At 36.4% G+C, this 15,277-nt stretch overlaps 1 protein-coding gene across 1 annotated transcript in view; it reads right to left on the reverse strand.

Moving 5' to 3' along the window:
• ATRNL1 (attractin like 1) overlaps window positions 1-15,277 on the reverse strand; it is a 507,305-nt gene that overhangs the window by 401,920 nt on the left and 90,108 nt on the right. The window contains exons 11-13 of the mRNA XM_061458665.1: window positions 6,572-6,656; window positions 4,527-4,738; window positions 2,048-2,172 (exon numbers count right to left, since the gene is read on the reverse strand). Coding sequence (XP_061314649.1) covers window positions 2,048-2,172; window positions 4,527-4,738; window positions 6,572-6,656 — 422 coding nt within the window. The remainder of the gene's footprint in view (window positions 1-2,047; window positions 2,173-4,526; window positions 4,739-6,571; window positions 6,657-15,277) is intronic.

The following is a 15,277-nucleotide window of genomic DNA, read 5'->3' on the forward strand; positions in this document are numbered from 1 at the left end:
TGTCCTCTTAATGTACTGACCCACATCAGTGGGCATAGGCAGGTAAATATGTATTGTCAATAAATTAGCACTACTTATGAAGCCCATCTGTGCAAACAGTTATTTCAGGGAAATATCCATATTTTATATCCCTTCCAATAAGCAGACCAGTCACTGGTTTGCAAATATCCAAGACCACGAGGTCATTGCCAAAATGATTGCTACCATATCCTTAGTACGCTGACCAGTTTCCATGAAGCAAAAGAAAGAGATCCTAACACCTTATGGTCTGTCTGATCTGGATGTTCTGTGATCTAAGTCATGTATCAATGCCTTTGTACAGCTACAAAAGTGGGACTTTCTCTTTGTGATGTTTCTGATTCTACAGCTTGTTATGCTATATAACCATCACAGTACTGTCACAACATTTTCATTTTGTGGGCCTAGTCCAGAAGCAGCTGTCTATGAAAATGGATGATCAGCCTAATCCATTCCACTTCTCCACGTGGTGCCATTCTGTTGATGCTATTTTGGTGGGTTTATGTCAATACCTGCAACATTCTGCCTCCATCTTCTCCCAGCCAATACATTAATTTTGCAATAGCCATCTTCAGCTTATGATAATAATTCTTTTCAGAAATCATTTTGATGAATTTTTCACTCTCACACTCTCTACTAACTCCACTAACAGCCTTTGCTATCCACTTCAAGCCCTGAAAAAAGAACAGGAAATGATACAGAGAAGACCGGTGCATCAGTTGCTAATTAAGCTGACAATCTTGGTCATGTATGGTTGTCAAAGAAGGATACTACACTGAGATGCTTGTTCTAAAATACCCAGTGCTCCACATTTATCAGAGATGAACATGGTCTGCTCCTTAGCAACTACTCCTTGCTTAAGAGTTGAAAACCACAGTGAGAAAACTGGCACCTAATATAGTACAATGTGTTAGGAAAAGAAGAGCCCTTGAGATAACAAAGGAAACTAACCATTAGTGCCTGGAATGTGAAATTCTTTTGACAGACTTATAACATGGCTGTTGATGAATTTGTGTCTGCATTGCTTTTATTAGTAGTGACTAACTACGAATGCCAGTGATTACAGCTGGCTGCAAACACCCTGAATGGGCAAGATTTAAATCAGAGTCAATTCAACTCACACATTAATTTATCTGTCTAGAAAACATGATTGATTTATATCAGGTTCACACCAGAGAGCAAGCTACTTTTACTAATAGTAGCGTGAAAAGAAAGGATTTTGAACTCTACTACAGCCAGGTACCTGGAGCTACCTGAAAAATATAGAGACAGAAAATTTATAAAGCTGAAGTGTTATTATAAGCTTGTCAAAAATCAAATTAACAAGCTAGAGATGCAGCAACCAGTGGACAACAACATAAAGAATAAAACATGGCAGCAAGCAATATTAAAAGTAGAAAATGAGAAAATTGTATGAATCTGTATGTTCTTATTGCTTGTCTTCACAAAGATCAGAACAATCTTACCAAATCATCACAAGCCTGTTAATCTCATGGTGACAAAGGCTTATATTCCTTAATGAGATAAGTAACTCCATGACCCTAAGCAAAACAATTCTGTAAAGAACAGTGATAAGAATACCAAGACTCTTGATGACTGACCTGGGCCTGTTTGAAAGGGGGGAGGGGGAGGAGGAGGAAGGAAACCAATAACCGTCCTTCATGGGATTCCATGTCTGTCTGCATACTGTACTCCACATATGCACAAAATCCAAGTTGATAATGATGCCAGGTTGTTCCGAATGTCATTAATTAGGAGGTAATAGTATTTGTCCTGAGAGATATATTGTGGGCTAACACAATCCTAAATAATACCTGTATTTTTTTCCTCTGGAATAGGTATCTTTGCTGCAGTCCAACTCTACCCTCTGCAACATTTTTACTGCAAATGCCAGGCAAACACGTTTACGTTTGTGTTTAAAACAAGCTACTATTAGCCTCCTATACCCATTTCATTTGCTGCAGCAGGCCTCTGGCTTAGCTAGAAAAGAAACAGCATTAATAACACAACCATAAGTTTGCAGACTCACCATGCTACAGTTACTATTTGCTGAAATGCACTTCTTGTCATCACACCACTGGCACCCATTTGTATTGGCAGTACAACTCGCACAATCTGCATACCGGTAACATCTGTCATCTGCAGCAGCTGCAACACCAATGACAGGCAAAAGGAAATGTCACACAGGGGAAAAATACCATATTTTAAACACTTGCTTTGAGAATTTGCTGTTGCATCCCTCTGTAGCCATTCTTAAAGGTTTAGGTTACTGCAGGAAATTAATTCTCTTCATTGATAGGATTTACTCCTTTAAAAATTCCTTTTGTAACAACTATATTTGAAGGTTCATAAGTCTCATCAACTAAAGGAATACTCACTGCAGTGTACTTGCAGCATACAAACTCTTACCACAGTGCATAAGAGTATCAGAAACTTTCTTAAATTACTCATTCTTTACTCCTCTAACACAGAGCAAAGATTTTCTTCAGATGCAGGTTTCTGATAAAAATATCAGATTGCTAGGCAATAACTCAATGGTAAAACTAGTAGATAAAAAAAAATCTAACACATACTAGCAACACATAGTCAGTTTAAGTTTAAATTAACTTATAAACCTAATAATGATTGGTAAGTTATAGTTCTGACCTTTCTCTATAAAAAATACTTGAGGAAGAGTTAAATCCTGAATACAAGGCTTCAGGACGTGGACTAAATTTTAATGTTATTTAAAACAGAGACAAGTTATAACTTCTGTTTAAAAGAGGCAAAAACCTGCAAGATCACTATGACTGGGAAGAGAGGAATTCCTGCCTTTCCTGCACTGATTACAATGTTTGACTCCTGGGCAGTCTGGTTTCTTTAGTCTCAAGATCACACAAGTTTAAGAGATTCCCTTGCCAGGAAAATGAACTTCTGAAAACCCACTAAAATTTCTGTTTATCCTTTACTATTGACTATCAGCAGCTTCTCAGGTGATACCATCAACCAGATAACAACTGAGCAGTGTAAAAGAATATATGAAAAATTGGCTTTTGGCTTGAACAATTTGGCTTTATTACCACTTGAAACTGGAAGGATTAGAAGCAGTGGTGTCCACACAACTTTTTTGGTACTGGAATTCTATTCACCTCATCTCTCACAAGTTTAGTTGTAGGTTATTGCCACTGCGGCAGCTGTACTTTGGAAAAAGTTCTAACTACTTTCCTTCAGCCGGTCTGTTCTTTACCTGTTGCTTTTTATAAGATCCAGTTTCACCTGTATTATTTTTGAATTCAGCATCTCAAGAGTCTTCCTTTTATAAAGAGCTGAAACTGTAGACTCAAATGTTATTAAACTGCACAAAAGCAGCTCTTCAGAAAGCTTTACCTAGGTAACCTTTGTTATATAATGCACCTTTTCTGAGTTTGAAACTTTATATACAGTTCTGAAACAAACAAAAGCTAACAGAAAAAAATGTCCTGAAGTACTCATTAATAGCAGCGCTAATATCTTTTTCACAAACATTAAAAGCAGACTGGCAGTTTAATTGTACGGTAGTTTGTACACGTAGCACAGAGCCAAAGTTCGGTTAGCAATTTTATACTGTGCTGAAAGGAAAGATGCATACACACAAAAAAATAGTAGGTGTATGTAGCAGTGATGCATATGCTGTTCATGTGAAGTACAAGAATACCGCTTTCACAAGCAATTTATTTGTGACAAGCCAAAATACTTTGAAACAGGGTGCAACAGTTATTCGCAATGCTGAACTACTGTTTCAAACAATATAGCTATCACAATGCTGCACAGAAATTCACATGACAAACTTGAACCCGTTTTGACACACTGCATCAAAGGGTTTGTTTGCCTCAAGTTTCTAGCCAGCTGTGAATGTACTATATTCTTCTATACAAATGCTCCTGTTTGACAGGTAATCTATGAGAAGCAGCAATGCTTTCGCTCTCACTTACTGGTGACGCACAGACACGAGAGTGCCATATGCCTGTAATGCCAGGTATCACCTGGAGCACCCATTTGTGCTCTGACTGCTGTAATGCTTCCTTGGAATCAGAAAAACATGAAGGCTTTTATATATATATAGAATATGTGCCAATATACACACAGACATACATATATATCCCAAAACAGATAAAGAGGAAAATTAGTTACAGTATTTCAAAGCTCACCCTTTTATAAATGCTTCAAACACAAGCCAAATCCAAAGCCATTTTAGACTTTAGCTGCCCAATGAAATAAATTCTTGTTTGAACCATCTTGTTTTGTATCCCTTAGCACCTTAAACCTGTGCTTTCTGCACCTACTTCCTTGTATTTAGAATAAATTAAAAACCAGAATTTAATGATTTTAAAGATTAATCCATCAGTCTATTGCATTAAGTACTCCAAGAGGAACAGTCTTAACAGTCCAATCACTAGTTCCACTTGGTGGTGGGCAGGCATTTGGGGGTTTTTTGCCCCTTATCTCCTAAATCACATTGCAAATCTGATACTGGAAGACTAGAATTTACTTGCCTGGTTTCTTTGGACATTTTGCTCTAAGGATGTTGTTAGCATGTCCAGATTCCCAGGATTCACAATGTTTCTTGTTCCACAGACACCTTATCCCTGGACGAGCGTTTTTACACAGTTCTTCATCTCTGAATGCTTCACAGTTTGGAGGCTTGTACACAAGGATGTCATTCAAAAGAACACTTGAAAACCCCCCAAATATATACATGGACCTATTAGAAAAAGCAAGTAAATAGAACCGCTATTACAGATATAGATATATCTTCCTGATTTCTTATCTGTCTTGATATATAATTAAAACATAACACATACTATCATCTCTCTCTAATAGACTCTGTCAGTAGTTCCATTATTGATTAGTTTTCAATTAATTTCTCCACTAATTTTAGAATAACAAAAAATTTGCACAAAATGCACTGTGCCATATTACTACTGAGTGACATGTTCCAAATGTCTGGAAAGAAGAAATAAGAGCTGTGAAGGAAACTATTCATTTTTTGAGTCAGATAATAAGAACAGAGTGTGAAATAATGGCCTAAAGGAAATGAGAACATTTTTCTTCAAAAAGATTTCAAAGGCAGACAGCAATCATTGGCAGATGGGTATTTCTTTTTGGTAACACTCCTGGTGCAGTAGCTTCTGACATCAGAACCAGAAGACCTTCCCCTTCTCATTTAAAATTATGAAGAGACTCTAGTAACTGCTAACAATAAAGAACCTGTGTATCTGTTATATCATGTACTCTTAAAATGGAATTAATCATACAGCTACCAGTAACAGAAATTTTTGTGGAGCATCTCATATTACAGTTTTTTGAACATATAACCCTACTAAAAATACCATTCAGTTCAGAAAAAAAAAGGTATTTTCACCTTGAATCTAATTAAACAGTGACACTTCTCAAAGTATGAGACATCTTAAAATAACACAAATCTGAATGAAAAACTATCATTTGCTGACTTCATTAATTCCAAGCAATTTTCTCTCAATGGAGGTAATCTGTTCTTTGATTAATGCTCTGCATATGGAGTTACAACTTACTGCTATTTTCATTAAAATCAAACTCTTCATATTACTTATCACATCTGTTATTTCTTAACTATACAATAGTATGTAGAGGATATATATAAAATATGTATGTATGTATATATATGTATACAATACTATGTAGAGAACCTCAAAGTTGCTTGCATATACTTATGCACATATACTTAAGTTCTGAGTTTACTAGTATGATGAATTACGTAGAAGAGGATGATTCGGAGTACAGTGATCTATAGTACTGCAACTGTCAGGTATTAGGCCAGCTGGCAGCTAGCCATAGTAAAACTGAAACATGCAAACTTAGAGATTTCTTTAAATCTGACTACAGTTTTCTACAACTTTTCCTCTGAAAAAGTGACTTTTGTCTTACAATTTTATCTTTTGGGGTTGGGGTGGAAGAACCAGGAAGTTCATCCACCAAATCCACAAAGCTCCAGATCCAATCCATCTCCTGTTTCTAGATGAAGTTGTTTTACTGAGCTCCTCAATGCAAAAAAGGACAAGAAAACACTTTCTAAAGGATAAGCAGTATCTTAATAAAGTCTAGATACTGGCAAGCTTTTTTTCCCCACAAGTGGTTAATAACAACTGTATCAGTATCATCAAAATCCTGCTTTTTCCAAGCAAGTTTTAGTTATGTTTCTGATTTTATGATAGAAGAAGAAAAGGAACTACAATGTTCTGCAAAGAGAAAAAGATCAGTAAGGATTACAGCTGGTACGGAATTTCCAATTCCCTGTAATTCACAATACTGAGGAAACACCTCAGTACACTAGAAGGTTCATATAAAAAGCCACTGAACAGATTCCACAGCAAGTCAGATTGACAATTAGTTGTAATGGTTACCTAAAACAAGAAAAGCCCTGATGAGCACTGCTTTTCACATTAATAAATTACATCAGTTGGATGGCATCGAACCACACTTCACACAGGTAAAATTTCTGCCACAGATTTTTCATTTAAAGAAACAGCAAGGAAAATTTAGAAGACACTTCATTTACCCATTACTGACAACAGCAGTGTGACCAAATCTGTTGACATCTCGGTGTAGATTAGGTTTCGGTAAAATCTTCCATTCATCACAAGCTGAAAGATGAAACAAAAGCATATGAAAACATACACAATCTTAAAAATCAGCAACATACATGAACAATGGGTTATCAGATACTCTTTTAAGTATCAGCTAACTTTATTGCCTTTTTACCCTCCTTTCCCAGAAGGATCAGCGCAGGTAACCCCTTGCTTTCCATTGTAAAAACAGACCATCTATACCTCATAGTCATCACATGTCCTTAACATGCTTTATCACCTTTTGTTCTCACAACCTCTGAAACAAAATTTGACTGATGCATTTAAAACCATTCTTAATACTAGTTCCTAGTGGTTTTTAAATTGGTCTGTAAAATCAGCAGGATTTGACAGGCTTTTTTTCCTGTTGTCACTTGATGAAAGCTAAGCTGCTTTCCCCCACTTCTAATAATCTGCTTTATTGTGCTGTTTAAATGTGCCATTCATTCAGAACTCATAGGGTTCTTCTAAAGTCTTTATTTGCAGGGATATGCATTTATCAACGTATATCACAGATGAGCGATATACACACTATCAGTCCTTAAACACACTCTGTTAATGCCATTTTCAAACTTTTGATCTGTTTCGTTTCTTTTCAAGTAGGCTTTGGATTTTTAGGTAGATCTCCCTTTTAAAATGCATCACTGAGATTTTCTGGGAAAACAATTCCTATGCATACAGATTCTTCTACACTTCTAGAAGTCGCAAGAGGACACTGCAGGCTCTAGTTCTGAGAAGCTGTATTTGCACTGCTCAAGAATAAATCAACAGGTATCCCTCTTAGATACATGTCAAGTAGCTACTCCAAGAACCTGCAAGCAGCACTCATTTACCATGGCATTTATCAAGGCCAGAGGACACTCATAGAAGTCTCCCTTTATTACACAGTCCTGTGCCTTCACAGACCATTTCAACACTCACAACAAGCACTGCCACCATTGTAATCAACTGATCAGTAGCATTGCCCTAACATTACACACTCGAAAATTAGCCAAAGGATTTCAATTTCTATGTATTTCATGGGACATCTATGACAGTGATCTTATTTCTTTTCACATGTGCTTTAAGATAAACTACCACTCCTCCAGCTGTGCATCCCATCTCATTATTGTCGTGTGTAAGTACACTGCTAATTACTTTCAAGTGTTCAAGATGAATGTTGTAAGGGTATCCTCATGACAAATTAAGTATTTAATTGCATTTCTTTTAGTTCAGTTGTAGAAGCATTTACACGTGGTTTTGGTGTGATTTCATTTTTCTATCCTGAGATTTTAGTTCTTTACAACTATTAGTACTTTTTTCATTATTTCCTACTTGAGCTTTACTGACTTTAAATATTCAAATCCCACAATAACAGAAAGCACCCAGAGACTGAAACTTCAAGGAAATCCCCTTAAAACAGAGCAAAAAAGTTTTCTGCATAGCAGGCTAAGCATTCGTAGAATTTGTCATCAGAACAGGTTTTGGAGACAGGTTCAAGACACCTTTCATATCAGACACAGCAGTTACAGTTTTCTCATTTAAAAAAAAATAAGCTGCTATATTCACAAAGGTAAAGAAAAAACCTGAATTTGAAAAGGAGTTAAAGGGAGAGAAACATATCCAATTAAAACAAAATAAAAGTGTGGCTTTACATATAGATCTATGTATACACACACACATATATGAGGTTATTGTCAACTATATTGTGCTTTCAGATACTCTCAATGAAAACTAACTTAATTTTGCCTTTACATTGGTTTGAAACCAGAATAACATGACACTTTTCAACCAGTGGCAAAGCTATCAGTCTAGGAATTAGGACATGCAGAAAAAGATCGATTTGCTCAGCATACTCTCCATAATATACAGAAGCGGATAAAGTACACTCCTGTAGAAGCTACCAAATAAGAACAGTAGTACCACGGAGAAGCAGAAGTGTCCTACAGAGATAAACAGTGAGAAAAGGTTGCTGGCATACATCAAGACTGTGGGGAACTCATTTCAAACGTAACTGCTTCCAGGCTTTAATGCAATTATTAAACAGGTTGATTTTTACTTAATATTGCTGAATTCCTTTACCTGAGAGATTCCAATGACAGGCACATCTAAATAAGACATACATACTTAACTTTAAAATTTGGACTAATTTATGCAAACAAACCAAAAAGAAACCTAAACACCCCTCCTCCCTCCCAGCTTAAAACAACAAAAATAGATATTGGGAAAGCCAGGAGGGACAAACTGTCCTCCAGGCTAGCGTTATACAGAGCCTATGTCACCAGCTGCTGGCCACACTGGCTCTCATTCCCACTGTCAGAACAGTTCATGTCCACTAGCATTGCTGTTCTGACACTTCCAATGCAGAAAATTATTCAGTACAGCAGTACTTTGACCAGTTAGCACCCTCTGAGCATTCCATGCTGAAACAGGAGGACCCAGCACATGAGATGGGGCAGGATGGCACAGCTATGGGCAAAACGGCAGTAATACACTGTTAGATTGACTTCTACTTCCACAGAATCACAGCCCAAGCCCACAGAGTCACGACTGTGGCTGTGAGAGAGAAATCAATTACATCTTTTAATAAATTGGTAACAGAACCTAAAAGAATGTTATTACCAGAGTAACGCAGATGGTCTAAAACAGCAATAATTTCAACATCAGATGGTAGACTCACAATGAATTCAGTAGTTTTAATGAAAAGAAAGTCGGTAAATTTAATTCACTGTTTTATAAGGCCACCGTATCTCCAAAATCTTGCCTCTGTTTTAGCTTCTACCTTCTGCTACTATCATTGCTAACATTACATTAGCATAAAAGTTATGGTATTATTAATGCCATGATTATTCATAATTATTACCATAACTTCATCACAATTGCTCTTTTTTCATTTTCTCTACTACATTCTTAAACAGAATGGTGCAAGGACACACATGCCAGAGAGATGGTGTTCCTGAAACAGCTTCAACAAAAGAGATCACAGTACTAGGGCACCAGTTATGATCACAAGTCTCCAAAGAAGGCAGGAATAGCATTAAATATAAAAGTTGTGTATTCCTCATATCTCAGCATAACAGTGGCATTTGATGCCTCCATGCTGTTTGAATTCTGTAAAAAAAAAAATCAAACTAAGAGAAATATTATTTATTGGAAAAACGTGATCAACAATCATTAATATGATTTCTATTTATGGAAAAATATTTCAATTATAAAAGCTATGAAACTCAAACATTTTAACGCTACAACCAACCAGCAAAACCTTAATGTTATACTTTAAAATCAAGTCCTTGCTGCTGTAAATTATTCCACACTAACAGAAACAGCATGTGAGAGCTCATATGCCTTTGATGATAAAGGAAACAATTTAGGAAAACCTCCATGAATTTTCATCTGATCTTGAAAAGCGTTGCACATTATTTCTGGTATTTTTACAAACATACATACAAGCATATAGTATTTCCTGTACTCAGAAATTTATTTAAGTGGGATTTACTGCTGAAGGAAAACCTTAATAAAGGCCAGTTTTGAGATAAGAAACCTTCGAGGGCTGGAGGTATAATAATTCCTTTCTTGCTGATGGTATTTGTCAAACTGGCAGGTCTTTTCAATAGAGTACATGAAAAAAGAAGAGGAGGGAAGCACACTACAAAATAGCCTTGCCTCTTATCTCCTCCCAGCTTTCTCAATAACTACTGATCACTGAAGGGAACACTGTGCAAGAATTATGATTTTCTTTAGCTTAAAACTCCTAATCCGAGTTTCTCATTACAGATTGATTAACACAAAATAGTGTTAATAATACAAGTAGTTCACCAACTAATTATTTATGAGGTTCGGTAAAGAAGCAAATAGAATTTATCCCTGCCCATCACCTTCAAGCTTCTTTAGAACATTTTAAAGTACCCAAATCTCCAGACTTACTGTAAAGTTCCAAGAAGAAAGGGGCAAGCAGCAAACTCAGTATCATTTTCAACCTTGTTTATCAATATTACATCCTTCTGTGCATCGTTCTTATTGTATTAAGTCTAATAAGGATGGTAAGCACGATGGAGCAAGGAATAAAATACTTCCCTCTAATGTCACGCACTCTCAAGGTATTATACAGATAGTAAGTGGAAGATACGGTATTGGTTATATTTATCATTGTCATGGACTATATAGCACAAATCATGTACTGCTTTTAATAGAAAGAGATACTAAACAGATGAAAGAGTCATACTATTCATTCCAAACTGATTAGCAGAATTTGTAGTCATTGAAAAGTATAACGAGGAATACAGGGGGGTTTCTTTCTATTAGTAAAGTTTTCTGCTTCAAGAACAAGTTGTACCATATTATATCATTATAAGAAAAAAATACATACTCCTCCCTAGTGTAGATGAAATTGGTTACCAGATGATACAGAAGTGGCTCTGAGAGTGAATTTGCCAGCCACACAAATCACAGAATTAAACATGCCACAGAAATGCATCAGATGTGTGGTGATCCACCTGACAGTGGCAGAAAAAAAAACAGTTGAACTTTGCACTACAGGGTCCACACTCCAACAGGACTGGTCTTGATACCCTGTATTTTAGCCAGTCACCTGTACCTTCTTATCTACAACCTACCAGCAATATTGTATTACTGGTATCAGAGAGGATGACCAAGATATTTTATAGAAAATTTCTCAATGCTGCAACAGTAAGAGGAAGGATGTCACAGAGTTTGAACTTGGATGGGAATCTAAACTGTATATAAAGGACATGGAGACACAGAGAAGGAGAAACTGAGAATTCACTGGAGACCATTAAAGCTCCATTGCTGAGATCACCCAAAATACAACCAGTTATTTCAATACAAAGGTACTAAATACCATATACAGTAGGGCAAAAGGAATATGCTACAGTATATATTATGCTAGTATATATATATATAGTATAGTGTGTACATATATACACACACAGAACTAGTATGATGTATTCCTACATTACTAGAATGTATTCCAGAATAACTTCATAGAAAAATAACCACATTTTTAACCAGAAATGTCATATCAGTAAAGTGCTCAGATTTGCTTTAAAACATTTCACTAAGATCAAATTTACAAAAATGTGATTGAAGGAAAAATGGTGGAAATACAGGATTCTAGTTCATCCTGTTACTCCTGCAAGTGCTTTTATGAGTGACTTTTGCTCTTCAGACATAGTTGAGCATACCATTAAAAACCTGTGTAGGAGCAGAGGGCAGCATCAATTTTACCCTTACCCAATTTTGAACAATCTATTACTTAAACATTAGGGCAGAACTGGAGCAAAGCAAGTTAAAACAACTCCATTAAATTCATGTCTGAGTTAAGTTAGTGAGGCAGTTTTGAAAATTATCCAAGTTGAGCATCCAACTATCTCCAGTTCAAATTCTGATCTATGAAAATCTAAGAGAACTGCACATGTCAATTATTTTCAACAACTGAAAAGACTATGAGAATGAGCCTAAAAATCTTGACAACTCCTAAATCTAAAAAATTTTGTAAAGAATAGAACTGAAATATTCCCTTTGCAGAAAGCACTACAGAAACTCAGATGGAAAACTATAATCATTGAACAGAAAAGAAGCTTATTTACACCTCATCTTCATTTCCCTCCCCCACGCTGCAATGCCCAATACTGCACTCAAGACTGGACAGAAGCACCCCACTCAGAACTTGCAGGTGGAACACTCTCAAAGTGATACTCTCACTGTTCCCTTTAAAGAATGGAAAGGAAAAAAAAGACATAACTGAATAGCAGCTAGAGTAATTATTCAAGATAGAAGAGAAACAGGTCCATTTCCTACCCAATGGGATTTAAACCTACAGCTCTAATTTCTGAGAAAAGTGCCCTAACTGCTCAAGCTAGGTAATTCATCACTACTCCAAAGTAATGCTGTTCCTCCAAACAAGGGGAAAAAAATAAATAAGTAAAATGTTAGAAATTGGGAGCAAAAGTTGTTAGGTCAGTCTCTGAACAGGCAACCAGTGTTTCGTACTTCTAGGACCATCTCTGTATTTCTGCACTGGCAGGCATGTTTAGTGACAGCATCTTACAACATTTGGAGCTAAGCTTTAAGAAAAGGTATACAATGCTACCTGCTTTGTGTTTGCATTATCAAACCATTTCTCAATTTAAAAGTAAAGAATTTAAATAGATTTGAAACATCAATGTATTGATTCTGCTTAATCACACTCAACACCCACAGCACAGCTTTATTCACTATGCAGAATACACGGTCAGATTATGCTTCTACGTTCTCTTTACATATTTCCAGTAACTACTGAGCTAGCTTTACTCTGGTAAAAGAAGAAATGTTGGTTCACAAAGTATGGAGATGTATTAATCGTCTGTTTGGTTCTCTTTTTTTTTTTTGTAACTGGGCAACTAAACACTACAAACAAGTACAACACCACAAAGGTTAGATACAAACAAAAAACCCTCTATTTTCCAATTCATTTTTCTTTATTCAGATAATAAAGAATCTCCTTATTCTCGGGAAAACAAAGGCAATTGTGTTTGAAGCAGCATGAACTGAATTTAAACTATAGATCTAACCTCTACAGCAGGGCCGACATATGTAACAGTGTCTCCCTAAGCAATATTAAAAGAACTCCACAACCTTAAGCTTTACTATTAAATGGAGGAATTAGTGCATTATATTCTGGTTTTGCTCTCGTAACAGTACAGTGATATGGAAACAATTGCTACTAAAGACTGTACCAGAACTACATTTATGACTTAAGTGCTAAGGGATATATAAAACTTCTGTTGTAGCCACTGCTTTACATTTTCTTTGCCACAGCACACTGAGAATTTATTTGTAACTCCAGAAGGAGGGAGAATTGTAAAAGTAGATGCGTTAGCATTAAAAGAAAATCTTTACAGACATTTAAACTTACTCATTTTGTTGACAACAAAGACTGGAAACAACTTACTTTAAAAGCAAACAGTTTATGAATATACAATTTGGTTTACTGCAAAATACAAGCAATGGGTTTGATTACAGATGAAGCTAAGGTTAATCTCATGAGATAATCTAGAAGTGTTTTTCCAAACACAGAAAGGTTTTTAAGCTCTGCTTGAATACCCTAGAAGAAACTTAACATTTCACACAAAATACTGCCTTTCATAAGCAACTGAATTTGCATATTATTAAATCATAATAATAAATTGAATCTAGAGTGTGATGAGACTTATGAAAGGAACATTGCAGGCTACGTTATTCTACTAAAGGTGTTTGTTACTGCACTTCTGCCATAGACACAGACAATGCCGAAATAAAACTACCACTAGGAGGGAGCAAGGAAGCAGCTTCCATGTTCCAGTGATTTCAGCTTTTGGTTTTTATAAAGGTTCCTGACAGTCAATCTCTATATCTTTCTAGGTGTCCAGATACCTTAGTAATTGGCATACATGAAACAAAAGGATGGAGACTGAATACTTCATAAACCGAAACTACAGGAACTGCCGTAGGCATACAGAAATATATTTACTCACATTACCTTCTGGCCAGGTACCAAAATAAGTATCCTTATACCTAGAAAAAGCATTTTTTCTTCTTTTTTTTTTCTTCAAATACTGGTCTCAGTAGTTAGAATCTCTGCTTTAAATTCTAATTCTGTGTATACAAATAATCTATTTTTACCCACAAATTTTGCATCTCATAAGACATAATCTAAATTACTTTCCTAAACTCCAATTGGAATAGAAATGCAAGAGTTTTAAGTCCGTGGGGGGCTGTCCTGGGTTCAGCAGTAGCAGTAATTTTTCTCCTTCTTAGTAGCTGGTGCAGCGCTGTGGTTTTGACTTTCAGCCTGGGAACAGAGCTGGTAACACCGATGGGTTTAGATGTTGCTCAGTAATGTTTAGTCTGACCAAGGACTTTGTGAGTCTCATGCTCTGCCAGGGAGGAGGGCAAGGCAGGAGGAAGCAGAGACAGGACACCTGACCCAAACTAGCCAAAGAGGTATTCCATACCACAGCATGTCATGCTCACTATATAAACTGGGGGCAGTTACCCGGAAGGGTTAGATCACTGCTCGGTCGGGCTGGGTATCAGTTGGCGGGTGGTGAGCAGATGTATTCTTGTCCCTTGTTATTTCCCTTATCATTATTATTATTGGTGGTAGCAATAGTGATTTGTGTTATACCTTAGTTAACAGACTGTTCTTATCTCAACCTGCGGGAGTTACCTTCTTTTGATTCTTCTCCCCATCCCTCTGAGAGCAGGGGGAGGAAGGGGGGGCAGTGAGCGAGCAGCTGCGTGGTTCTGGGTTGCCAGCTGGGCTTAAACCACGACAGGAGCCGAGAGGGCCCCTGTGTCACAGTTTTACAATTAAAAACCAAAGAGAGGACTTATTAATCCCAATCTAATACTTCAAAAATATATCCTAAAGCTTTTAAGAGTACAGTTTTGGATTTTTTTATCTGCTGTTGGGCTGAAAACAAGTCTTTCAACATTTATATGTGTGCATTTGTGTATATAGATACATATAAGTATGGATTTAATACATATATGTATATAAATACATAGTGTGGTAGCTGAGGTTTTTATTTTTAAGTAGTATTTTGACAGATTCCCCAGGGTGTACATTGAGCTCTACTTTAGAAAATTAAAAATCAATACGGACATGACCTTCCAATAAA

Source organism: Pezoporus flaviventris, unplaced genomic scaffold, assembly GCF_033815535.1.
Source record: "Pezoporus flaviventris isolate CSIRO_AGI_PZ_B2104156 unplaced genomic scaffold, CSIRO_AGI_Pfla_v1 ptg000029l, whole genome shotgun sequence".
Lineage (NCBI taxonomy): Eukaryota > Metazoa > Chordata > Aves > Psittaciformes > Psittacidae > Pezoporus > Pezoporus flaviventris.